Genomic DNA, 27,294 nt, shown 5'->3' with positions numbered 1-27,294 from the left:
GGGTGTATGTTGTGCATGTATTGTGTGCATGTGTTGTGTGTGTGGTGTGTGTATATTTTGTGTGGTGTGAATGGTGTGTGGTGTGTGGTGTGTGCAATGTGCGTGTATTGTGTGCATGTGTTGTGTGTACATTGTGTGTGGGGTGTGGCATGTGTATTGTGTGTGTGTGTGGTGTGTGTGCGTGTGTGTGCACATTTATGCACACACATGTGTGACCTCTGTCTGTGGAACTACATGGGGCTCTGCAGCTTAGACTCCGTGTAACCTGAAAATGACGCTCCATATCCCATTACTGATCCCTTTATCATTAGAGGTAATGATTGACTATTTCATTGCCTAGAAAATTACACCTATACTCTATAAGGCTTTCGGTTAAATCATAATTGTATTTTTAATAGTCTGCTAGAGTAAAAACTTCAAAAACTTTCATTATTGTAGCAACACGAGGATCTTGCTGTCCTCTGAACCGTACCTGAATTTAATTAAACTATCAAGGCAAGAAATATTTAAGTCACCGGGACTGAGCCGTCAGCGTTTGATAAGAGGCTGAGATATGGGCGCTGGCAGTGCTGGCCGCTGCAGGAGGTGAAGCCGACTGACGCGAATCTGGATGCCTCTAACAGGGCTCTCCATCCCCAGGTCAACAGGGACCAGAGTCGGCCAATTGTTAGTAGTTCCTTTCCTCACTCAGCCTGGGCCTGATGGCTGAAGAACCTCCTTAAAACGAGAGAAATGTAGATCACTTGAGAGTGGGATTGCAGGTGGGTGGGAAGGAAGGAGCTCCCATGAGGAGGGAGAGTGATGGGAGAATGACCTCCAGAAGCAACCCCATCCTCGGGACCAGCGGCAGTTCAGAGGACACTGCAGGGGAGACACCCAGAGCTCTAAGAGGCAATGTTGTCGACGAAACAGCTTCTGCTCACGCCGAGAAAACAGGAAAATGTGTGCTTTGGGCATAAGCTAAGTACGCAAACCAGCGATCGCTGTTATGATAACAGTAGTAGCCATGATGATGGCAATGCCTGTTTTGGATCAGGCAACTTTTGTAAAATTTGTGGAGCAATTTCACAGACAACTCAAACTGAGGAAATCACTTAGGAAAATCTCTTAAACTGCTTTCCCCAACTGAGGGGTCCAGGCTGAGTATTCAGCAAGTGTGTGTGTGTGGAATGGGGGTGAGTGAGCCAGAATGTGAGCGGGGAGGGGGACAAATGAAGGGTGGAGCTTTAGGCCTGACAGCTCCAAATGAGAAAGGCCACAGCACATGACATCAGTAATAAACGTCATACATTTTACTTTAATTGACTTGAAGACAAGCACATTTATTGCATTCACGAATTTTATTCTATTTCTTGAGGAAGGAATTTCAGGTTTGATGCAGGGATCAGATGCCTTGGCACAGACATTGTGCCTTTACCATATCTTTGGCAAGGAGCTCCAAGGAGGGTCAAATTTGAATTCCACATGTTGAGGGTTAAAAAGTAATTTTTCATCTATTAGGACTTTTGCTGTGGAAGACACATGAACGTCCTGGTTCAGAGGTGACAGCCATGTCCTGGGTCCCGTTCACGATGGAGCGTGTATCTAGCTTCGCACTCCATGATCTCTCACCTTCAGCGCAACTCAAGGAAGGATCGTAGTTTATGCCCATCCACTTTCTTCTAAGTTGTTTTCATCCACCACCTACTTGCCCTTCATACTGGGGAATTGGACCTAACAATAGAAATTGTCAAGAACGGGTGGTTTGGAGAGACTGGTGCCGGAATCCAGATGTGCATTCTGCTCCAGTACAAGGCGATGAACCAGGATTGCTGAGTGAACACGGTTCAAGGAGAGTTTTCTAGTTATATTAAATGTCTTGAAGCAGGACATAGAGTTTGCTACAAGTGGTGTTGATGAATCACACAGATGCACAGAGGGCAGAAGGCACCTGTGGAAGAGTGTGTCTGGACACAAGTCCATTGGAGAATTCCCTTTGCTAAGAGAAGTCATACCATTTGGTGGGCAGGGCACAGATTCCAGATTCATGGGTTCTATCATTTGGAGGCTGGGGCCTCCAAGAAAACTGAGATGGCATGAAGGCCCCCCTCCAAACCCCAGATCTTGCAATCAAGTCAGAATGATTTCAGGCATGTCACTCAGAGTAATGGGAACAAGTTTATTGAAGCGATAGGATCACCTGAGTGGTGACTGGAGGCAGGTGGGGTGTGGCTGGAGGAGGTGGCTCATGGGGGGTGTGGCTGTGGGGCATGTATTTTGTATCTCCTGGAGAGTGGAGTCTCTCTCTGCTTCCTGATCTTCATGTGAGCTGCTTCTCTCTGCCTCACTCTTCTGCCGTGAGTCCCGGGGAATGGAGTCTTCTCTCTATGGATTGAGACCTCTGAAACCGTGAGCACCCAAATAAACTTTTTCTCCCCTATTGTTGTACTGGTCAGGTCCTTTAGTCACAGCAGTGAAAAGGCTGATTAAAACAGGGCCTGTATTTCTCCTGTGGTTTGCAGAGAAATGTAACATATCCTGGCAACTAAACCAGCATGGGCTGCATGTAAATTACTTTTCAAAAGTGAAAGCAGCTTGGAAGGCTGAGACAGAAGGATTTCAAGTTCAAATTCAGCCTCAGGGAAAAAAAAAAGAAAAAAGTGAGTCATGAAGCAACTCAGTGAGACCCTGTCTCTAAATAAAACACAAAAATTGGGTTGGGGATTGGGTTCGGTGGTTAAGTCCCCCTGAGTTCCATCCCTGGTACCAACAAAAAAGAAAAAAAAAGTGAAAGCATGTGGGGTCAGCACCGTGGGCCCAGACTATAGAATTATTCCCTTGACTTGATGTCCCCACCATGCCCTCTGCCTGCCCCTGTCACTATCAGAGCTCACAGAGCATCACCCATCAGCTCTTACATGGGCTTGCCATCTGCAATCAGGAGAGCCCCGGGAGCTCCCCGCCACGTGTGCACATGCAATATGAACCATTATGAACCATACTAGCTGAGCTGCACGTGTCCATTTTACAGAGTAGGCTTCAAGAGTTACCCTTGTGCTGTGTCTCAGACCACTAAGACACCACCAAAGCGTGATTACCGCGCTGAGGGGATGTGTGATCCTCCAGGCCTGGCTCCCCTGAATCTACGCACCCAGTCACTGGGCACAGTTTGCATCTGCCCACGGGGCATTGTGTAGGAATCTATTGAAAGAGTAACCCGTGCCCTCCCAAATTCTAAGAAAGAAGACAAAGTAGACATGCCATGCGAGGGATGGAGTAAAGAGGGGTGTGGGCATTGCAAGAGGTCACGTGGGGACAGTCAGGGACACTTGGAAGAAGCAGCGTGGGCAGGCAGCCCCACAGCTGGGTGATGAGATGGTGCAACTCAGTCACACTCCCTAGGGATGGTAGATGCCGTTGAGGTGTTAGGGGGTGATCGGCATTCCCACCTGTTCATGACCGTGCTCTGCCGTCACCCTGAGCCCCTTCCACTGGGACAAGGAGGTGCTTGGTGACTTTAAGGACCTATAGAATACTGGAGCAAGCTGGCCCCTGCTCCATCATCTGGTCTGGTGATCGTCAGACTGTTCCCTGAGGATCCCTGGCCGACCAAGGGCTTCAGCTCTTACCAAGTTTATTTATCACTGTTCCTCTTGAAAGTTCTTATTTCTGCATCCAAAAAGTATTTGAAGTCCATTGGCTTCCCCCCCCCACCCAATACATACACATACATATATACAACACATGTGCACGAGTGACTTCCACATGTCGAGGCATGTGACCAAGACCATATTCAAAGCAGGACAAGGGACAGAAGTTCTGAATTTTCCTTTGTGAATTACACAATGCTGGGCATGCTGTACAGTTTATGTAGACTTTATAATTTGGAAACTGAAGCCCAGGGGGCTAAACAATTTGCCTGTTATCAAACAGCTTGTGCATGACAGAGATGAGACCCTCCAGTCCGAGATCTCTGCAGGTGTCTGCCGCTCCCAGCTGCTCTCTCCACCTCAGCCTCCTGCCCCTCTTGAGGATGAGCTGTGCTGCTCATGAAGCCCATGCTGGGGCCCTCCCCCAGAACACCATCATCACTCCAAGGGTGGAGTGAGCACCCAGATGACACTGAGCCGCCGCTCCTCTGAAGGGTGTCCCCGTTCCCTAACTGTGCCCTCTGAACAGCTGAAATAGTTGGTGCGCACTCCGCCACACGGGTCTGCTCATCCTGGTCTACCACTAGAAATGCAAAAGTATTTGCTGATAACAATTAGATCATTCAAGAAAGCATCGTGGAAAACATTAAACATATCCAACCCTGAGTATCATTTTCAAATCCAGTCTAATCTGAAATTCGATTTGTGCCCAGCATTTGAGTTAGTGTTACAGCCAGAAAGACTGTCTTGTTGGTCCACCATGGAGAGCCTGCCGTGAGCCCTGGAGCCCTGGCAGTGGGGCTGTGGGCACGGATGAGAGGGTCTAGGCTCTTCCCAAACTTAACAGATTGGTAAAGGATGAAGGAAGGAAATCTATTTTATTATTTTAAGCATGGGTGATAACCACTTAACTAAAGTGTTCTGATGCACAAGAGCAAATAAAATTATCTAGCATGTATACCTTCAGTAGTAATTATTTTTCTTGGTTGACAAATACCAACCTCATCTTCCAGATGTGTTCTTTTAACATTAATGTTAATATGAGATATGACCGCTGTGGTATATTTATGCTGACTTACTGGCATTCATCATGTCTGTGCATGGTATACTGCGGGACAACGCAACTTATGAAATAGTGATGCTGGGTGGGCATCAGAATCCCCTGGGGTGTGTACGAATCCAGCCAAGTGCCAGATCCTGACCCCTAACCTGCTGCATCAGAAGCCACCAGAGAGGCTGTGGTTAGCCACATTGTGCAGTGTATCTCAGATCTTTAACGCACTGCAGAGTTTGAAGAATCACGGAAAATGCCTTTAATGAGAAAGCTTAAAACCAAGGTATCCGTAGACCTAGGCCTTGGCGCTTTCAGTTCCTTAGAAAGGTAGGCCGCGGTGGAGTGGCTCTATCTAGGCCGTTGCTGGACCACGTTGCATCTTCTTCACAAGCAGGTGGAGGGCCAGCCAGGCAGGGTGGGAAGCATTTCCTCTCCACTGCTGCCTCCCAGGGCCGCCTCCCAGCTGGGATTTGAGCCCAGCTCCTTTCCACAGCCATGACACATTTCCTCTGCCACAGGGTCTCCTTGGCCCTGATTAATTGCCTTTAATAGAGCTTCAGAGAATGGGCGGAGGCTGGAATGACCACATCCACATCATCCTCAGAACTGGTCGGAGTTTTGCAGGAATCCAGCAGTACTTGCAGGCCACATCTCCTTGGATACACTCTTCTGTCCTGCTCAGGTCTAACCACTGCATGTCCAGCAAGGGCCTGACCTCCTGGTGTCTGATCTCGGGTCTTCACTCTGCACCTGGACAGGGCCTCTCTCCAGTCCTCAGCCTTGCTGACCTGAGGGGTGTGATGAGGTTTAAGTTAGAAAATGTGTGTCGTGTGCTTGACATGGTGCCTGTGCCCCAGTGGGTGTTTGTGAATGCTGTTTTCACTCCTATTATCCTGCAGTGCTAAGTCACCAAGTCCACAGCTAAGTGGACAAAGGAGTTCAGTCTTAGCCACAAGTGCAGAGCCTCTTATCCCCAAATGGAGCCACTTCCCCTGCGGGGTTTCCTGTCCCTGCCCTTCCCTCCCCTCTTCAAGGATTTGGGCCTCAGAAAGCTCCCAGATCCAGTGACTGCCTTGATCTTCCTTGTTTTTCTCCCTTGCCTTTCTTTTTCCTCTGTGTCTCACTTAGTCAGGACCCTGTGCTCAGGGAGTTCACACAACGACTGGTTAGGAGACACAGTGCCAATAATGGCTTGGCTGTCCTAATAGGCATTTGCCTTAATGGAGGTCTTCAGGGCCACGTGGAGCTCCCAAACCCCCTGCCTTCCTCCCCAGGCAGCATGCTGGGGTCCTCTGGGAGAGGTGACGATGGCAGCACAAGGCTGTCCAACAGAAAACTCGAGGAGGTCAAGCTGGAGTAGGCTCATGGTAACAGGAGGTCAGTGTGGCCAGTCAGTGTGGCCCTGATCTGTAGCCACTGCAGTTGAGCTGCCCCCAGACACGAGGCCAGGGCTGGATCCCTGGTCTGGTTTTCACTCAAGAGTAATAGGAACAGCTTCAGGAAATGTCCACAGACGAATCAACCATGTTCACCCTTTTGTGTTCTGGGGAGAAGCCCCTCCAGAGGGAGGAGAGGCGTGGGTCAAGGAGTCACGGACTGCCCAGCTGCCACCCCGCAGCCTGGTCTGGTCTTGGCATGAGAAGGAGGCACACAGGGTGGCTGTGGAGATGGAGTGTGAGCCCCTTAACCAGAGCAGCAGGGCCTCAGTCGTCCTCTAGTTGCATTAAACACCACACACTCCTGGGGAGCTTGTTTGGCAACCTCAGATACCTGGATTGCTCTTCCCCAGGTCAACAATTCCTGGCTGGGAGCCTGTTTTTTGCATTTTCTAATGTTCTTAGAAATTTGGACAGTCCCAGTGATCAAAGAGTGCAGAGAGAAGGAAGCAAGATTGATCAGTTTAGCTTTTTCAAGTCACAAACAAACTGTCCTTCCCATGGGCTTGAAATGCTCCTTTTTAAAACATCTGCCCTCAGCACGCACCTGGGCACTTGCTCTGATTGGATGCCCATGCATGCTTTTGATCACTCCAATGAATGGTCTATTCTTCAGAACGGAAGAGACCCGTGCACTCCCAGGCCACGTTGGCTTCTGCCTTGGCCTCCCTTGCTTGAAGCTTGTGGGAGGATTCACAGTCAGACTTGGGGTTGTTGGAGCACATTTGACACTTGAAACTGCACTATGCTCTGAATAGCCACCTCTCTCGTTTTCTTCCGTAGCTTTGGCATGGTCCACGATGGAGAAGGGAACATGTGCAAAAAGTCAGAGGGCAACATCATGTCCCCCACGCTGGCAGGACGCAACGGAGTCTTCTCCTGGTCTCCCTGCAGCCGCCAGTACCTGCACAAGTTTTTAAGGTATGAACACTTGCACCAACTGTGTCACCTCCCTGCGCCCTTGGTGGTCACTCCCTGCTCAGCCTCCTGTGCATGCAGCTCGGGTGGGTTTGCCGGCCTGGGCTCCTCCCAAGGTATCTTGAGATTTAGCTGACCATGGAGTTGACTAGACACTTTGTTACAGCATGGAGTTCTGACAGCCAATCCCAGGCTGATCTTGAGACTCCAAGGAAGTCCACGTAGCATCAATCACACCAAGGCATTTGTCAGCATTTAATGTTTTGGAAAGTTTTCTTACTTTTATAAATAGGCATCTTCAATCGATTAATAGGAAAATATCAATCATGTGTGGACAGGTTCCCAACAGTGAGTAAGAATAATTGGCTAGCTTCTAGAGATGAATCTGCTCTCCTTTATTAATAGTCTAGCATCGGGCAGATGGAAAAAAAAATACATGAAGAGGGAACCCAGTTGGCCTGAAGTTGTCAGCAGAACTTCCATTCTTGTAGAGTCGTGAGGACAAATACTTATTTGGAGTAAATTCATCAGCCCACTCAATGAATTCCTATGTCATTTTCTGTTACCAGACACAAAATCATCATGATTGCTCATGTCTGCAGCTGGGAGGTCCATGACAGGGAAATTTTAGCTTCTTATTTCACAATTCATGACAACATGGACTCTCTTTACTTTAAAAATAATTAAAGATGTTCCTACATCCAATGGAAACAGTGCACTCAGTCCTCAGCTTGCTCTGCTGTGTAAACTCCACCTTCAGGAAGGCAAGCGAGTCACAGCTGGTCCTGGTTTCTGCAGAGCCCGTGCAACTCTGAGGCTGGAGAGGAGCACCGCCATGTAGTGGGGAGAAGGCAGGGTGGAGCCCAGGAGCTGAGCACGTCTTCATCCCTGGAAGGGGGCTCCTTAACAAATAATGCATCCTTCTCAGAAACCCCCTCTTCTTACTTGGAAAATGATGAGCTAGCACCAAATCATCTCTCAAGTTCTTTATAAAATAGTGGGACATTTAAACGTGCTCCTGACCTTTGCCATATGTGGTGTTGATATTTCTCACTTTTGTCATATTGTGGGGTGTGCACTGGCAGCTTAAGGTGGTGATTAATGAGGGCAAATACCATTTTAACAATTCTAATGGCCACTTGACAAACCTCTTTGGTAAAGTGCCTGTTCAAATCTCTTGAGCATTTAAAAAACCAAGGCCTTCTTTTCCTTACTTCTTGGTGGGAATTCTTTACGCACCCATGAACATTTTGATCCATCCTAGAATATATGGAACATAAACATCTCTCACTCTGGGGCTCCTACTTGCTCTTCCGGTATAGTCTTTTGATAGGTGGGGGTTTTCATTTTCCTTGTGGAGTCTGAATCATCTATATTTTCTTTAGGGTTGGTACTTCCTATAAACCACTGAGAAAAGATGTTTTCTCATTCCAAAGTCTTAAATATAGTTTTCCAAGTAATCTCCAAGTTTTATTGCTTTGCATGTCACATGGATGCTACTGGATATTGTGTGCCAGGCATACAGCAAAGTCAAAATTCATTTGTCCAAATGAATGTTGTGGTAGATAGTTTGTAAATGATCAAACGACTTTTCTTTGGTACCCATTCTGATCGGATGAGAGTTCCTGTGGCTTCACAACCTCATCAACACCTGATGCTGTCAGGGTTCTGGATTCCAGCCATCTTGGTAGGTGTGCAGGGGAACCTCACTGAGAGTTTACATAGCAATTCTCTAATCACCCACAATGTTGGACATCTTTTATTTGCATGTCATCTGTATATATTCTTTAACAAAGTGTCTATTCAGAGCTTTTCTCTCTCTTTGAGTTTTTACTTTGTCTTATTTTCTTATTATTGAATTTTAAGTGTTATTTATATATTTTATAACAATCCTTTATCAGGTGTGACTTTTGAAAGTATTTTCTCCCAGTTTGTGGCTTGTCTTCTCATTTCCTTGTTAGTGTCTTTCACGGAACAGAAGTTTTGATTTTAATAAAGTCTAGCTTATCAAGTATTATCAAGTATGCCTTCGGTGTTAAATCTTAAAAGGACACCACCACTCCCAAGATCATGGAGGCATTCTTCTATGTTATTTCCAAAGGTCTTATAATTTTACACTTTATATTAAGTCTATGATCCAATTTTCGTGAAGGGTGTACAGTCTAGTTTCCTGTAATTGTATAGGTTCTCTTCATTTTATATTGAGGCTAACGAGCCAGTCTTAGTTAATTTTCCTATGGGGCATGAGGTATGGACCAAGCTTCTTTTCTTCATAAGCTGTCCAATTTTTTTCAGTACTGTCTAATGAAAAGGACAGATTTCCTTTTCTCAATTAGATTTGCAACTTCGTCAGAAACTTAACTGACCTATGGCGCTGCTGTCTTTCTGGAATCCCCATTCTGTTGTGTTGATCTGTTTGTCTGTCCTTTTGCCAAAATGACAATGGCTTGTTTACCACAGCTTCACTGTAAATCTTGAAATCAGGTACTGTGAGCCTCTAAAGTCTCTAGATTTTTCTTTTTGCATGTAGATGTCCAGTTGTCCTGGCAGTGTTTACAGAAATCGTGTCGTCCCTTCTTCCTTCTCTTGCCTTCCGCCCAGGTCAAGAATCAGTGGCCAGGTGTATGTGGTCTGTTTGGGCTCTCCCTGATCTAGGTGTGTCCTTCCACCAGCTCCACGTTTTCCTGGTACTGTGGCTTCTCCGTGAGTCTTGCGTTGGGCAGTGTCAGCTCTCCAGCTGCATTCTCCTTCAGCACTGTGAGAAGAGTTCTGTGTACTTAGCCTCTCCTTGTGTGCTTTAGAATCAGTCTGTACATCTACAGAATAACTTGCTTGAATTTTGTTAATAAGTTTTCGCCAGTTTTAGGTTGGGAGGTATTGAAATTTATTGAAAGGATTTAGTTGCTATTTGCAATCATAGAAACTTTCAAATATCACCCTAAAATGCACAAATTACTCCCAAATCATCCTGGTAGGGAATGTAATGCTCCATTTGTGGAGGAAGTGAGCATTAGTTGGTCTTTAGTCATGTACTAGGGAACTTCACTAGAGTTAGATTCCTTCTGGATTGGAAGGTCTGGGCAGAAATCACCTGAACATAGACATTTGCTAGTGGAAATGTGGTCTTCCCTGAAGGTCCTCTAGAAGGTCTAAGGTATTACACAGACTGTTCCCTGCCTAAAAGATAAGAGGGGAGGCAGAAAGGAAAGGAAGAAATTCCAGACTGAAATAGTCTCATTGCATTTTGATTTTTACAGTGCCTGGTTTCATCTTTTGATGGTTTCTGGCAAGAAGAGTACATAAAAGATTTTGTTATAGGAACTTCTCACATTGAACATCTGGTTTTAATTATTCAGTTACACTTTTCCCCCTGATAAGTTTGAGAAATCTAACAAAGAACAAATTGCCTTCTTGGAAAAGGTAAAATTTATTATTAATAATCTCAGAAATGTGTGCTGCTGTGTTTAAATATGATCAGGATAAATGATACAATGAACCATAGGAAAAAAGTTTCCTTCTAGGCAAAATAGTTTGCACAATTGCATGAGATAGAGATTCGGTTGATGGGACCTCCTTGGTAACCCTCCCCAGTTGCCCATCTCCTCTTTGTTTCAGCACTACCCAAGCAGTATGCCTTGCTGACCAGCCAAAACCTGGAAAGGAATACAAGTACCCTGAGAAGCTACCAGGAGAGTTATACGATGCAAACACACAGTGCAAGTGGCAATTTGGAGAAAAAGCCAAGCTATGCATGCTGGATTTTAAAAAGGCAAGTGATTATTGGCAAACGCTCAATGCAATATGATTCACAAAATCGTTTTATTTAGTGTAACTGACATTGATGTATTCGGAATTTATTGGGTACCTACCAAATGTCAAACCCTCTGTATGTTAGGGCTGGCCCTACATAACAGGAAACACATGTTTTACTGGCAGAGAAGATGACAGTAGATACTGCTGTGGGTATCAGTTTTCATTTGAGAACCAACTTGGCCTGTTAGGTGGGATCTCTCTCTCTGATTTATCATGTGGGAGCTCCACAAGAACTTTTAGCTGGGGTAAGTCAGCAAATTAATATTCTGCATTTCTTTCAGATGATATTAAGAAAACAATGTTCCCTCTACTCCCTCCCTATGTAAGATAATTTATTAGAAAGCAGCAGCCTATGCAGGGCTTCTGATTATTAAATTCCTCGAATAAAGTATTTATAGAACAGTTTCTCATAAAAGATGGTGTCTACCCCAGCGACATCATTTCCTATAGATATTCCTCATGCTTTTGTTAAGCGGGGAAAATGGAGATTTAGGAGCCTGCTCTACTGGACCACAGACAGCTTCTCATGAATTAAATGAAAGTATCTAGATTTGAGGTCTCCTCTATTCTAGTTTATAATGAAATCAAGAGGAAAACAGACAAAGAATACAGTCCTGCAGCAAACCCCAGCCCCCACCCCAACACGTGGGAATGTGCTGGGAACACCCCAGCTTAAACTCAAGCAGGCTCCCAGGAGGGGCTCCTGCCTCTTCAGCTGGGCACGTTGGCCTGCCAGTGGGTAGCCCGTGAGTCAGGTCGGCCCACACCCTGGTGTTGCCTGAGACCTGGCAGGAGATGGGAATTCCCTGAGGGCTTTCTTTCTCGACTGTTGCTCTTGTGCTTGTTGAGGAGAAGAGACAAAGCACCAGTGTTTTCTTTTAAAGATGGGGTTTTCCAGATTGTGCTCCATTCTCCTCATGGCATTGCTTTGTGACCACAAACCATGTCCCTTATGGTATCCTAAAGCCCTCTGGAAAACAATTATCAGTCAAATTCAGGATGTTTTTTTGATTTTTGAGGGCACATTTACATGTAGTGAAATACATTAAGTATAAAATTTAAATTTGAGGGGCAGAGCCACCCCCCACCCCCCGCGCCTGCCAGGTAGGTGGAACGGTGACCACCGACAGAAAAGGCCCAGTGGCCTGCGGCAGGACAGAGCTTCCAATCACTCCTGCAAGGTAGGCGGGCCTGCGACCCACCGGCATAAGAGGAGCAGCGGCCTGCTGAGAGGCAGAGCCGCCCCCTCCCCCTGCGCCGGCAAGGTAGAGGGAACTGTGACTACGCACAGAGCAGGCCCAGCGGCCTGCTGAGGGGCAGAGCTGCCCCCCACCCCCCGCGCCTGCCAGGTAGGTGGAACTGTGACCACCGACAGAAAAGGCCCAGTGGCCCGCGGTGGGACAGAACTTCCAATCACTCCTGCAAGGTAGGCGGGCCTGCGACCCACCGGCAGAAGAGGAGCAGCGGCCTGCTGAGAGGCAGAGCCGCCCCCTCCCCCTGCGCCGGCAAGGTAGAGGGAACTGTGACCACCCACAGAACAGGCCCAGCGGCCTGCTGAGGGGCAGAGCCGCCCCCCACCCCCCACGCCTGCCAGGTAGGCGGAACTCTGACCACTGACAGAAAAGGCCCAGTGGCCCGCGGAGGGGCAGAGCTTCCAATCACTCCTGCAAGGTAGGAGGGCCTGCGACCCACCGGCAGAAGAGGAGCAGCGGCCTGCTGAGAGGCAGAGCCGCCCCCTCCCCCCCGCGCCTGCAAGGTAGACGGAACTGTGACCACCATCAGAACAGGCCAGACCTGCAACCGAGAGACAGAACAGGCCCAGTGGCCTGAGGAAGGGTAGAGCCGCCCCCCCCCCCGCGCCTGCAAGGTAGGCGGACCTGCGACCCACTGGCAGTACAGCCCCAGAGGCCTGCAGAGGGGCAGTGCCGCTGCCTGCGCCTGCAAAGTAGACAGAACTGCGACCACCGACAGAACAAGCCTAGCGGCCAGCAGAGGGACAGAGCCGCCGCCCGTGCCTGCAAGGTCGGCGGACCTGCTACCGACTGGCAGAGCAGGCCCAGCGGCCTGCCAGCGTGGTAGGCACATTGCCCCAATTGGAGGAGGGGCAGAGCCGCCGCCCGCGCCTTCGAGGGAGACTTTGCAACTATACAAGACCAATATAAATATATAGGGGGAAAATTCAATAGCACAACAGTTTCACCAAGTAGAAAGGAACGCGAACAGTATGAAGAGACAAGGAAAGAAAGGACCACAAGCAATGCAGGTCAACTCAACGTTAGAAGAGGTAATAGCTGCAGCAGATGGAATGTCAGATAAAGAATTCAGGATATACATGCTTCAGATGATCTGGAGTCTCAAGGAAGACATCAGACAGCAAAATCAGACAATGAAAGATCACGTCAACAATGAATTACATAAACAAATCCAAGAAGCAAAAGATCAACTATACAGGGAAATAGAGGTTATAAAAAACAAACAAACAGAAATCCTAGAAATGCAGGAAGCAATAAGCCAACTTAAAAACTCAATTGAGAATACTACCAGCAGAGTACAACACTTAGAAGACAGAACATCAGACAGTGAAGATAAAGTATTTCAACTTGAAAAGAACATAGACAGCTCAGCAAGACTGTTAAGAAACCATGAGCAGAACATCCAAGAAATATGGGATAACATCAAGAGACCAAATTTAAGAGTCATTGGGATACAGGAAGGGACAGAGTTTCAAACCAAAGGAATGAGCAATCTATTCAATGAAATAATACGAGAAAACTTCCCAGACTTGAAGAATGAGACAGAACCCCAAATCCTAGAAGCCTACAGGACGCCGAATGTGCAAAATCATAAGAGACCCACACATAGACACATTATAATGAAGATGCCCAACATACAGAATAAGGAGAGAATTTTAAAAGCTACAAGAGAAAGGAAGCAGATCACATTTAGGGGTAAGCCAATCAGGATAACAGCTGATCTTTCAACACAGACTCTGAAAGCTAGAAGATCCTGGAATAACATATTTCAAACACTGAAAGAAAATGGGTTCCAACCAAGAATTGTGTTTCCAGCGAAATTAAGCTTCAGGATGGAAGATGAAATTAAAACCTTCCACGATAAACAAAAGTTAAAAGAATTTGCAGCTAGAAAACCATCTCTTCAAAACATCCTTGGCAAAACATTACAGGAAGAGGAAATGGAAAATAACAATGAAAACCAACAGTGGGAGGTAGGACACTAAAGGGGGGAAAATAATCAAAGAGGAAAACAAACCATGTTTAGTAACATAAATAAACAAATATGGCTGGAAGAACAACCCATATCTCAATAATAACCCTAAATGTTAATGGCTTAAACTCACCAATCAAGAGACACAGGCTAGTAGAATGGATCACAAAACAAGACCCAACAATATGCTGCCTACAGGAGACGCATTTGATAGGAAAAGACATACATAGGCTGAAGGTGAAAGGTTGGGAAAAATCATATCACTCATATGGACTTCGGAAACAAGCAGGAGTATCCATACTCATATCAAATAAAATAGATTTCAAGCCAAAGTTAATCAAAAGGGATAAAGAGGGACACTACATACTGCTCAAGGGAACCATAAACCAACAAGACATAACAATCATAAATATATATGCCCCAAACAATGGTGCAGCTATGTTCATCAAACAAGCTCTTCTCAAGTTCAAGAGTCTAATAGACCACCATACAATAATCATGGGAGACTTCAACACACCTCTCTCACCACTGGACAGATCTTCCAAACAAAAGTTGAATAAGGAAACTATAGAACTCAATAACACAATTAATAACCTAAACTTAATTGACATATATAGAATATACCACCCAACATCAAGCAGTTACACTTTTTTCTCAGCAGCACATGGATCCTTCTCAAAAATAGATCATATATTATGTCACAGGGAAACTCTTAGACAATATAAAGGAGTAGAGATAATACCATGCATCCTATCTGATCATAATGGAATGGAACTGAAAATCAACGATAAAAGAAGGAAGGGAAAAGAATACATCACTTGGAGAATGAACAATAGGTTACTGAAGGATCAATGGGTTATAGAGGACATCAAGGAAGAAATTAAAAAATTCTTAGAGATTAATGAAAACACAGACACAACATATCGGAATCTATGGGACACATTGAAAGCAGTTCTAAGAGGAAAATTCATTGCTTGGAGTTCATTCCTTAAAAAAAGAAAAAACCAACAAATAAATGATCTCATACTTCATCTCAAAATCCTAGAAAAAGAAGAGCAAAACAACAGCAAAAGAAGTAGAAGGCAAGAAATAATTAAAATCAGAGCTGAAATTAATGAAATCGAAACAAAAGAAACAATTGAAAAAATTGACAAAACTAAAAGTTGGTTCTTTGAAAAAATAAACAAAATCGACAGACCCTTAGCCATGCTAGCGAAGAGAAGAAGAGAGAGAACGCAAATTACTAACATACGGGATGAAAGAGGCAATATCACAACAGACACTTCAGAAATACAGAAGATAATCAAAAATTATTTTGAATCCTTATACTCCAATAAATTAGAAGATAGTGAAGGCATAGATAAATTTCTTAAGTCATATGATCTGCCCAGATTGAGTCAGGAGGATATAGACAACCTAAACAGACCAATATCAATTGAGGAAATAGAAGAAACCATCAAAAGACTACCAACTAAGAAAAGCCCAGGACCGGATGGGTATACAGCAGAGTTTTACAAAACCTTTAAAGAGGAACTAATACCAATACTTTTCAAGCTACTTCGGGAAATAGAAAAAGAGGGAGAACTTCCAAATTCATTCTACGAGGCCAACATCACCCTGATACCTAAACCAGACAAAGACACTTCAAAGAAAGAAAACTACAGACCAATATCTCTAATGAACCTAGATGCAAAAATCCTCAATAAAATTCTGGCCACTCGGATACAAAAACATATCAAAAAAATTGTACACCATGATCAAGTAGGATTCATCCCTGGGATGCAAGGCTGGTTCAATATACAGAAATCAATAAATGTTATTCACCACATCAATAGACTTAAAAATAAGAACCATATGATCATCTCGATAGATGCGGAAAAAGCATTCGACAAAGTACAGCATCCCTTTATGTTCAAAACTCTAGAAAAACTAGGGATAACAGGAACATACCTCAATATTGTAAAAGCAATCTATGCTAAGCCTCAGGCTAGCATCATTCTGAATGGAGAAAAATTGAAGGCATTCCCTCTAAAATCTGGAACAAGACAGGGATGCCCTCTCTCACCACTTCTGTTCAACATAGTTCTCGAAACACTGGCCAGAGCAATTAGACAGACGAAAGAAATTAAAGGCATCAAAATAGGAAAAGAAGAACTTAAATTATCACTATTTGCAGATGACATGATTCTATACCTAGCAGACCCAAAAGGGTCTACAAAGAAACTATTAGAGCTAATAAATGAATTCAGCAAAGTGGCAGGATATAAAATCAACACGCATAAATCAAAGGCATTCCTGTATATCAGCGACAAATCCTCTGAAATGGAAATGAGGACAACCACTCCATTCACAATATCTTCAAAAAAAATAAAATACTTGGGAATCAACCTAACAAAAGAGGTGAAAGATTTATACAATGAAAACTACAGAACCCTAAAGAGAGAAATAGAAGAAGATCTTAGAAGATGGAAAAATATACCCTGTTCATGGATAGGCAGAACTAACATCATCAAAATGGCGATATTACCAAAAGTTCTCTATAGGTTTAATGCAATGCCAACCAAAATCCCAATGGCATTTCTTGTAGAAATAGAGAAGCAATCATGAAATTCATATGGAAAAATAAAAGACCCAGAATAGCAAAAACAATGCTAAGCAGGAAGTGTGAATCAGGCGGTATAGCGATACCAGACTTCAAACTATACTACAGAGCAATAGTAACAAAAACAGCATGGTACTGGTACCAAAACAGGCGGGTGGACCAATGGTACAGAATAGAGGACACAGAAACCAATCCACAAAACTACAACTTCCTTATATTTGATAAAGGGGCTAAAAGCATGCAATGGAGGAAGGATAGCATCTTCAACAAATGGTGCTGGGAAAACTGGAAATCCATATGCAACAAAATGAAACTGAATCCCTTTCTCTCGCCATGCACAAAAGTTAATTCAAAATGGATCAAGGAGCTTGATATCAAATCAGAGACACGCCGTCTGATAGAAGAAAAAGTTGGCTACGATCTACATACTGTGGGGTCGGGCTCCAAATTCCTCAATAGGACACCCATAGCACAAAAGTTAATAACTAGAATCAACAAATGGGACTTACTCAAACTAAAAAGTTTTTTCTCAGCAAAAGATACAATAAGAGAGGTAAATAGAGAGCCTACATCCTGGGAACAAATCTTTACTCCTCACACTTCAGATAGAGCCCTAATATCCAGAGTATACAAAGAACTCAAAAAATTAGACAATAAGAGAACAAACAACCCAATCAACAAATGGGCCAAGGACCTGAACAGACACTTCTCAGAGGAGGATATACAGTCAATCAACAAGTACATGAAAAAATGCTCACCATCTCTAGCAGTCAGAGAAATGCAAATCAAAACCACCCTAAGATACCATCTCACTCCAGTAAGATTGGCAGCCATTATGAAGTCAAACAACAACAAGTGCTGGCGAGGATGTGGGGAAAAGGGTACACTTGTACATTGCTGGTGGGACTGCAAATTGGTGCAGCCAATTTGGAAAGCAGTATGGAGATTTCTTGGAAAGCTGGGAATGGAGCCACCATTTGACCCAGCTATTCCCCTTCTCGGTCTATTCCCTAAAGACCTAAAAAGAGCATGCTACAGGGACACTGCTACATCGATGTTCATAGCAGCACAATTCACAATAGCTAGACTGTGGAACCAACCTAGATGCCCTTCAATGGATGAATGGATAAAAAAAATGTGGCATTTATACACAATGGAGTATTACTCTGCATTAAAAAATGACAAAATCATAGAATTTACAGGGAAATGGATGGCATTAGAGCAGATTATGCTAAGTGAAGCTAGCCAATCCCTAAAAAACAAATGCCAAATGTCTTCTTTGATATAAGGAGAGTAACTAAGAACAGAGTAGGGTCGAAGAGCATGAGAAGAAGATTAACATTAAACAGGGATGAGAGGTGGGAGGGAAAGGGAGAGAGAAGGGAAATTGCATGGAAATGGAAGGAGACCCTCAGGGTTATACAAAAGTACATACAAGAGGAAGTGAGGGGAAGGGGAAAAATAATACAAGGGGGACAAATGAATGACAGTAGAGGGGGTAGAGAGAGAAGAGGGGAGGGGAGGGGAGGGGAGGGGGGATAGTAGAGGATAGGAAAGGCAGCAGAATACAACAGACACTAGTATGGCAATATGTAAATCAATGGATGTGTAACTGATGTGATTCTGCAATCTGTATATGGGGTAAAAATGGGAGTTCATAACCCACTTGAATCTAATTGTGAAATATGATATATCAAGAACTATGTAATGTTTTGAACAGCCAACAATAAAAAATTTAAAAAAAAATTTAAATTTGACAAACACATGCACCTGTTACCAGCATCCCTTTCCATAAAGTCTCGGACACTTAAATGTGAATTCTGAGCTGCTCAGGTATATTGTTTAAGAAAAGCCTATTTTTATTTGAAAATATCATTTACAGCTTCTGTATCCTGCATTATATTTGCTATCAGTCATAGCAGCTTCTTGGTGATGGGTGTTCTAATTGCCGATGATGGTTGTGTATGTCCCTATTTCCCTCTCTGCTTCCGATTTTGTTTTCTATATTCTGAAACTCCATAGGAGGTGTGTATGTATTTAAGATTGTTCCGTCTTCTTGACTCTTCTGTTAATTTATAATAACAATTTTGGTCATATTACTCTTCTTAAATCCTACTTTGTTTTATATTTATATAGCCATATTAGCTAACTTAGGAATCCTATGCACATAATAATCTTTTATCCTTTTATTTCTAATTTGCTTGTATTTTGTATAAAATGTGTGTTGTAAGCATTCTTTTATTTGGTATTACTGAGCAATCTCTGACCTTTCATTAGAATGTTTAATTGTTCTGTTTAATGTAATTATTGATATAGGGAAGTTAAATCTGCCATTTTGCTCTTTGCTTTTTATTTCATTTCTTTTTCTTTTGTGATTCCTATGTTCTGCCTTGTGGAAGAAATTACTTGTTATAGATTCTGTTGGTTAACCTCTACTTGCTTTTTGGCTCCACTTTCTAGTGCTAGTGTTTGGCTGCTCTAGAGGTTACTGTGTGCAGTAACCTCTTAACAAGAGTCTGCACAGCCTCTTGGTGTGTGGTAAAGGATTCTCACCACACGTCAGTCCATGTGCAGCTGTCCATGCTGTCTGTAGTGTGAAGATCCCTACTGCCCACACTTTACCCATCACTGCCACATTTACTTCGATGCATATTCATGTTATAAGCCACGTGGTGCAATATCATATTTTTTGTTTAAAATAGTTTTATAACATTAAGACAAGAAATGACTGTATTTTATATTTCCTTATATATTTATCATTATGTGTTTATGTTTTCCTATAGATCTCAGATTCAAATTGCTATCATTGTCTTTACCCCATATTCCTAAGGCCTCTTCCTATGGAATAAGTTCCCCTAGAATTTGTGTGTGTGTGTGTGTGTCTACATTCTTGGGTGTAATTTCACACACATGTGTGACAACGGATTTCTCTGTCTACCTACGGATGCAGAGTGATGATGGGAATTAGCGATAGGAGCAGCCCACCGGGTGGAACATGTTACAGGGCATTGCACATCTGACCATGGTGTCATTTGTATCTTCCGAGTGCCGTACAGGCTGTCTAAGGAGATGAGACAACTGTGCTGAAGGCCTCCTCAAGTCTTCAACTCAGCCATCTGAAATGCTGGTTTGGGGTGTTATGCTTTGTGTCCAGCTTAGTCACGTCGTTATTACTGAAATTGGTCTTTGTAAACAAAGCTCTGAAGTCACAGGTCGAGTCATGAGCGAGCACCCTCCCTAAAGCTGCAGAGAAGGTTGCAGGAGACCCTCTCCACACAGGGTTTGGCTCTTTTCTGCCACGTTAAGCACTAGTGTCACAAACATTGGGTCTTTACCATTACTACTGTGCTCCATCAACATAGCTCCGTGGCCTGCTGTCTGAAATATAACTAGCTAGAATTACTTGAAATCAGATCTCCTCAGTGTGCTGGGTCCTGTGGCTAAGTTAGGAGCTCCCCCACCCCATGCAGCAAGTCTCACATTACTGCTGCCTGGATACTAGAACTGTGATTTAACAGGATCCTTACTCCAAGAGGACTCTTAGTTCCCTGAGGCCACCACGGCACGCAGTAGTGATGCTTTAACACCGTCATTGTAGGTTATGTCCACAACTTAGAAGTCAAGTCAGTGTGGTAAATGTTAGAGCAAAGGGCTTGGGGTTGTTTAGTTGTGGTTTAATTTTCATTTCCTCACTTAACTCTTTGTGATACTACAGCATTTACTGGGGTGTCCAGACGAAGCGCCATATTTTTTATGGAAGACAATTAAATCTGTAGGATGCCAAGGTCTCGAGTGCTATTGCTAATGTTGAACAGGGACATGGATTGTTTGATATGACAAGTGTGTCTCATGTAAAATGTTTTCCTGCCTGAACACTGGAATTGGGCACTGAGTGGGTCCCAGGCTGAGGCTGAAGTGCACAGAGGGTCTGAGCCAGGGTGCAGGAGAGCTAGGGATGTCCCTGCTCTGGTGGTGAGCTGGCACAGTATCCTGCATTTGAAGGCTTTACACTTAGCTGAGTTTGAAACTGTTACCTGTGATAGTATCTGCCACCCTGTTTCTTTATTCTGCATAATGCTTCCAAAAACTAAAACATTAAGAATGTTCTGGAATCACCTTGGATGGGAGCTATATCATCTTACCGTCCAGTCCTTCCTTCAGTTCACTGATCATCATTAACTTCATCATATACTAAAACTTTTCCTGCTCATACTGTCAATTGTTTGTACAGGAACAACCAAGTACATGTTCGACTTGTTGAGAAAGCATTTTCTGACAGCCTGTTAGGTACCCAGCACTGCACCACGTAGTGACCATGAACATACTAGAATAATTTGCACCATTTACCTTGCATCATCTTGAGTAGTCTTGGGCCCTGGGAATGAGCCCCCTAGTCCTGCAGTCACAGCAATCACTGAGTGGTGCTGTGATGGCAGGATGAGTGGCGCTGTGATGGCAGGATGAGTGGCGCTGTGATGGCAGGATGAGAACTGTGACTTGCTGGAACACCCTCAAGCCCTTAGGAGTGCAGAGAGCGAGCAGTGGTTTAGCAGCTGTTAGGTCCAGGCCCCAAGCCAGGCATGCTCCCTGTGCCCACTACATCCAGCCTCTGGACATGTTGGTGACTGGCGACCCTCATACACACAGTGAGGACACAAGGCCCTGGCTGCCCCAATCCAGTCCTCCTAATCCACACCAGTTCTATTTCTGTGGGATGCCCACTTCTGTGCTGGACCCCTGTGGCCATCTCCCACCTGACCCAGCACGCCAGCAGCTTCCTTGTCCGCCTCTGTTCACTGCACTCTCTTCTTCCATGTTCAGACCCAGCGTCCTGCATCAGTAGACCTCTATGTCCCCTCCACCCAGAGGCCTCTGTGGGCCACCAGTCCAATGCAATTGTGCCACCTGCTGCCGCTCTCTGGGCCGCGGCTCTCACAGAGCAGCTGTAGAGCTCTTTGTCCCCCTCTGAGAAGGACCTGAGCCAAACAAAGTGCCAGCCACCAATGTGACACATTTGTCCCAGGAGTACTTAAAGATCCTGGGGATTCACAAGAAAATGGCACTTAATGGCACAGTGATTGTGACCATGTGAGATTTTTATGAATGGCTCAGAATGAAAGCAACTGATTTCTGAATCAAAACACTGAAAGCTCACTTGTAAAGATTCCAAGTTCCAGAGTTACTTTTTTATTGAGGAGATACAGGCAGAAAAAAGACAAAGCTGTGTCTTTAATAAATACCTAACTTCTTAATGTGTGGTGCATAAACAAGTGTAAGGGGACTTCCGAACAAGTTTCACGACAGTAAAGTTAAAATGGATCATTAAAAACAACGCCCTTCTCGAGCCGCCTTACACAGTGCCGAGACGCTGTCGGTGCTTCTGCAGTGCGCACCAGGCCGCGGGGCGTCTTCTCCGCCCAGCTTCCCTGCCTGCGTTTTCTCCATAGTCACGGGGCCTGGCGCTTGCAGCCACTCCATTTCCTGGAAAATTGCACACAGCTTCAGAAATGTTTCATCACCTTGTGCCAGAGCTCCCACCAGCATTCCAGAAGCTTCCGTCATATCACAGGTCCTACTTTGCCTGTCACTAAATGTTCCTTTGGAATCAAATGATACGAAGTAAAAAAATCATTCTTTCCATTTGGGACGCCTGTCGTCCTTCACGTATCCCAGCCCTTGTTTTACGCAGCACGGCCACTGGGTGTTCTTCCTCCACACCCTCTTCATCCTGAGTGCTTCCTACACACGCCCTTCTTCTCTGAGTGTCCCCTGCCTCCTGGCACAGGGCCCCAGCTCAAGAACTGTGTCGGGGCTGCGTCAGTGGTGGAGCACTCGACTAGCACGTGTGAGACCGTGGGTTTGATCCCCAGCACCAAGGGACAATGAAGAAGGGCGGCTGTTCAGAGACTCCTGGAGTCCTCCAGGCAAGCCTTCTGCGGCTCTGCAGGCTCAGCCTACTTCCTGTCCCTCCCCAGTTGAGGCACCTCTCCCTCCCTGTGCAGTAGGTTCTCTTCACTCCTTTGAGACCAAGTTCAAGACTGTGAGTCTGGGTCCTGTTCATTACAGAACCTTGTGTCTAGTGAGATGCTTCACGTATTTAAAGTTTTCACCAAAGCTTTGGGGATGTTGGAGGGATGGATGGGTGGATGGTGGGTGGATGGTGGGTGGATGGTGGGTGGATGGTGGGTGGGTGATGGAAGGGTGATGGGTGGATGGTGGGTGGATGGTGGGTGGATGGTGGGTGGATGATGGGTGGATGGTGGGTGGGTGATGGAAGGGTGATGGGTGGATGATGGGTGGATGATGGATGGGTGATGGAAGGGTGATGGGTGGGTGATGGGTGGATGATGGATGGGTGAATGATGGGTGGATGATGGATGGGTGATGGAAGGGTGATGGGTGGGTGATGGGTGGATGATGGATGGGTGATGGAAGGGTGATGGGTGGATGATGGATGGGTGATGGATGGGTGTGAATGTATGGATGATAGAAGGAAGGATGGATCAACAAGTTTCCTAATCATCTTTAATTTAAAAATTATAATCCCAATTTCAAGAGGTTAGTGGAAATTGAAGTGGAAAAGAATAAATCATAAATTGTTTTGTTGGCTTTTTTAAAAAATTGTAATTGTCTTGTAGTTTTCTACAATATTTGGTTCAAGCATATTTTTTCCTTTTAACTTGGAGAATATAATGTTGTTAAATTTATACTGGGTAAATCCAAATAAACACAGATTCAGAGATGGAATTCTGAAGAAGAAATTCCAAACACAGGTTCGGACGCCTCGTCCACCACGTGCTCTGCTGCAGGATACACATCCGTTTTTAATCGAGAATGTTGTTTTTCCTGTAGACTTTTCACTGACATTTTATCGCAAGTGTATGGACCATTGGCCACACTGATGACCTCGTTTATTCTGTTTAGGACATCTGTAAAGCCCTGTGGTGCCATCGCATAGGAAGGAAATGTGAGACGAAGTTCATGCCGGCGGCAGAGGGCACCCTGTGCGGGCAGGACATGGTAAGAAGCTGCGGTTGGCGGGACAACGTGCACAGCTCTCACTTCCCCAACGCACACAACTCTCCTCCTGTTTCATTTGCCTGTTCTAACCCAGCGTTCCTGATACCCCTGTGTCTGCCTGCACCCCTACCAAGAGCTGTGGTTTATTATATCGATATTTCTCACTTTTGTGGGAATATTATTGATGAGCTTTCCAAAATTAACAGAGAAGTCAGGCAAGACCTGGTGACTGAGTCCATTTAATAAGGGAAACATTAACCACTGACCCCACTTAGACAGCAAAGAGCCAGCATCTGTGTTGTCTAAGCCTCTGAGCTTCAGTCTGCAGAACTTGCAGTAAAGCATTTTGACCTGTTGCTGGCTGTGGGTAAAGATGCAGAGCTTTGATTCAGTAAAAAGAAGAAACAAATAAGATAGCAAGTCTATTACCTAGTGGCAAGCAGGGACAAGTATGTCATTAAATTTTAAGAGTAAACTGGTTGTGCTGGGCTGTGGCTCGATGGTAGAGAGCTGGACCAGAACGTGGAGGCTCTGGGTTTGACCCCCGGTACCACAAAAAAATAATAAAACAAAATAAATTAAAATAATAAGTTAGCAAGTAAGAATAATATTTTAATGTTTTTGATTTAACCTGGTTGCCTTTTTAGAATGTAAAAATTATTGATGAAGATAGAAATATATGAAAATCAATTTTTTACTGCAGACATTTTCATGTTTTATGTTTGTGGTCTTTTTAGTGTTACTAACGGATATGAAAGAGAAATGTTGCCTAAATGTATCACTGATCTGTTGGGCTTAAATTCCAAGCTACAGCACATCCTAAGCGTGTTTAAATGTGGCTGCAGACAGGGAGGTTTTAGATTGTTGGAGAAGGGTGCTAAGCCTTGAGAGTGACTGAGGAGGCACAGAGAAAGAGGCTAGCTCCCTGGACCAGGGCCAGCACCCTCACAGGGGTGAGATCTGGAGCTAAGTTCACCTAGTGACATCGGCAGCTCAATGAATCCCTAGTAAAAACCGTGTCATAAAAATTGTTCTTGTTTCTTGAAAGAATATGGCTCTGATGGGATCCTGCAGTCTTGGAATTCTGATTGCCCGGACACGGGGTAATTGACCTGAGTGCTAGGTAGCAGGTAATCATGACAGGTGAGCAGTACTCACAACTGTGGAGCGCCTGTACCTGAGCATCCTCTCCCAACCCCATGGGATGATGTTTTCTTGTCAGATTCTCTAAAAGGGTTTTTAAAAGACAATTTTTAAAACTAGAATAGTCATTTAAGGATGTCTGACAGGAATAGGAAAAGATGCATTTTCAGAAAAATGAACTGCAGCTCTAGTTATCATAGCAAAAGCCTGGAAATATACAGATGTCCATCAGGAGGGAATTTTCTCGAAACAAACATGACGGGGAATTACGTAGCTTTGAAAAGAGTGGTAAGATGACTGCGTCCTTCTGTGGAATGATCTGCAGAACACTTTCTCAAATGCAGAAGCAGGGCAGAAAAGCTTTATGTAGCATGCTGTCATTATCAAAGACCGAGCGAATGAGAAAGAGAGAAAAAAAAAACTATTCTATATAATCATTAACTTATATTTTAAAATAAAAGGATAAACCCATACGTTGAAAAGCTTGAAACATTCTAGGTGATTTTGAAATTTGTTAAGATAACCCCTAACAAACAAAAGTGAAATGAAAAGATGTAAACTGATGATAATTCTAGTGGGTGGCTTTACCATGACCATAATAGAGGAATGAGCCCGAATGACCTTTAAACCCAGTAATTTGACCTTACGTCTCCAGTGGGATATACACAATGGGAAAAAAGACTACCACAAAGAATTTTAAACTCTTCAGCAGCCATTGGCTTTGTTCTTCTAAAACTATGGAAGACAGAGGAAATGGTCAGTGCTGTCTCCTTAAGACCCAGACTTCTCATGTGTGAGAGGAAAAAGATACAGGTACAAAATCAAAGAAATGAGAAACATGTGTAACCCTTAAATTTGAATAGGATAAATTGCCCTGAATTCATGAAGCATTTTTTTCTTTTAAATTAAAATTTAAAAATTCACACATATACACAAACTCTATTGACCAACTCGCTGTAATGGCCACCCTTCAAATGGATTGTAGCTTCTTAATCCAGTTTTATTAATAAAAGAAACAAGGATCTTCTTGTGTCAGGGGTGATTCCAGTTCTAGAACAAGCAACGTGCGAGGCAAGGCTGGCACACCTCGTGAGTGGACCTGGTAGCCTCCCAGACTCTGGGTCCTGCTGAAGGGCTGGGGGGCAGCTTTGCCAAGAGAAATGTGGAGTGGAGCCATCTCCAATCACACAGAGAGAGAGCATCCTGTTTTCCTGTGTGAACTCAGCCTCAGGGGCCAAGCATCAAACTGATGAAGGATATTTTGTCTTAATGTCTGATCCAACTAGTAAAATGGCTGTTAGACTCACACATGGGAAGATGCTGGGGACCTTCGTAGTCAGCAGGCAGCCCCAGGCCCCCTGAGACACTGAGGCACCTCGACACTGGGTTCCAGGCATTGACCCAGTTATCCCACTCCTCGACCTATGCACACGCACGTACAGCCCTCTGTGTGTGAGTCTACACCCTGGGCAACCCCCTAGGCGCAGCTGTCTCAATGCAGCAAGCCCAGGGGACAAAGGATCGTGTTTGGTGGTACCCTGGAGATGGAGGCCTCCTGAAGATGCAGCCAGCAAGATCCTAACGCAGGAGACAGGTGGATGGAGGCAGGAGAGAGGATGGAGGGAGGACACGTGGCGAGGCAGGGCACCTGTGCCCGTGCCCTGGAGGGGTCTGCTTCATTGCAGTTCTTTCACGTCAGTGAAGAACACAGGTATGAATGCAAGAGTGAGCGCCGACTGAATATTTGATGACACTAAGTGATTGCTGTAAGTTTCTTTACAATGTGTCCACATTTTTTAAAGTCTTTGATTTTTAAGACATGTAATGAAATACTTTTAAAGAAGTGGTACAAAGTCTGGGGGTCAGTTTTTAGGGAGGAAAATGTGGACAGTGTTCAGATTAGACAGGACTGCCCCTGAGTGCATACGTGCTGAGCTGGATGCCGGTACCCGGGGGTCCGTGCCGTGTACTGTGCTTGTGAGGTCCTTGAAACTTTCCTTTTTACAAAGTCAGGGTTTTAAGTAACCCAGTCAATACATGGGCAAAGGGACTGAACAGGGACTTCATAGAAGATATACAAATGGTCAAAAAAATATGAGCCGGGTGTGGTGGCACGTGCCTGTGATCCTAGTGGCTCTGGAGGCGGAGGCAGGAGGATCATGAGTTCAAAGCCATCCTCAGCAAAAGCAAGGCACTAAGCAATTCAGTGAGACTCTGTCTCTAAATAAAATACAAAATAGAGCTGGGAATGTGGCTCAGTGATTGAGTGCCCCTAGGTTCAATCCCTGGTACCCTCGCAAAAATATTTTTAAAAAATATTCAACATCTCTAGCAATTAGAGAAATGAAAATCAAAACCACATTGAGATTCCATCTCATTCCTGTCAGAATGGCAATTATCAAGAGTACAAGTAATGGGCTGGGGATGTGGCTCAAGTGGTAGCCTACTCGCCTA

General features: G+C 44.6%; 1 protein-coding gene across 2 annotated transcripts in view; it reads left to right on the top strand.

Annotated features, from left to right (window-relative positions):
- Adamts16 (ADAM metallopeptidase with thrombospondin type 1 motif 16) overlaps nt 1-27,294 on the top strand; it is a 131,290-nt gene that overhangs the window by 43,405 nt on the left and 60,591 nt on the right. For both annotated transcript variants that reach the window (XM_046430335.2, XM_046430334.2), the window contains exons 9-11: nt 6,903-7,040; nt 10,653-10,806; nt 23,602-23,697. In XM_046430335.2, coding sequence (XP_046286291.1) covers nt 6,903-7,040; nt 10,653-10,806; nt 23,602-23,697 — 388 coding nt within the window. The remainder of the gene's footprint in view (nt 1-6,902; nt 7,041-10,652; nt 10,807-23,601; nt 23,698-27,294) is intronic.

Source organism: Marmota monax, unplaced genomic scaffold (genome assembly GCF_021218885.2).
Source record: "Marmota monax isolate L192 unplaced genomic scaffold, Marmota_monax_Labrador192_F-V1.1 WCK01_AAM20220418_F8-fsc00082, whole genome shotgun sequence".
NCBI classification, from domain to species: domain Eukaryota; kingdom Metazoa; phylum Chordata; class Mammalia; order Rodentia; family Sciuridae; genus Marmota; species Marmota monax.
This window is presented reverse-complemented; position numbering and strand designations above follow the sequence as displayed.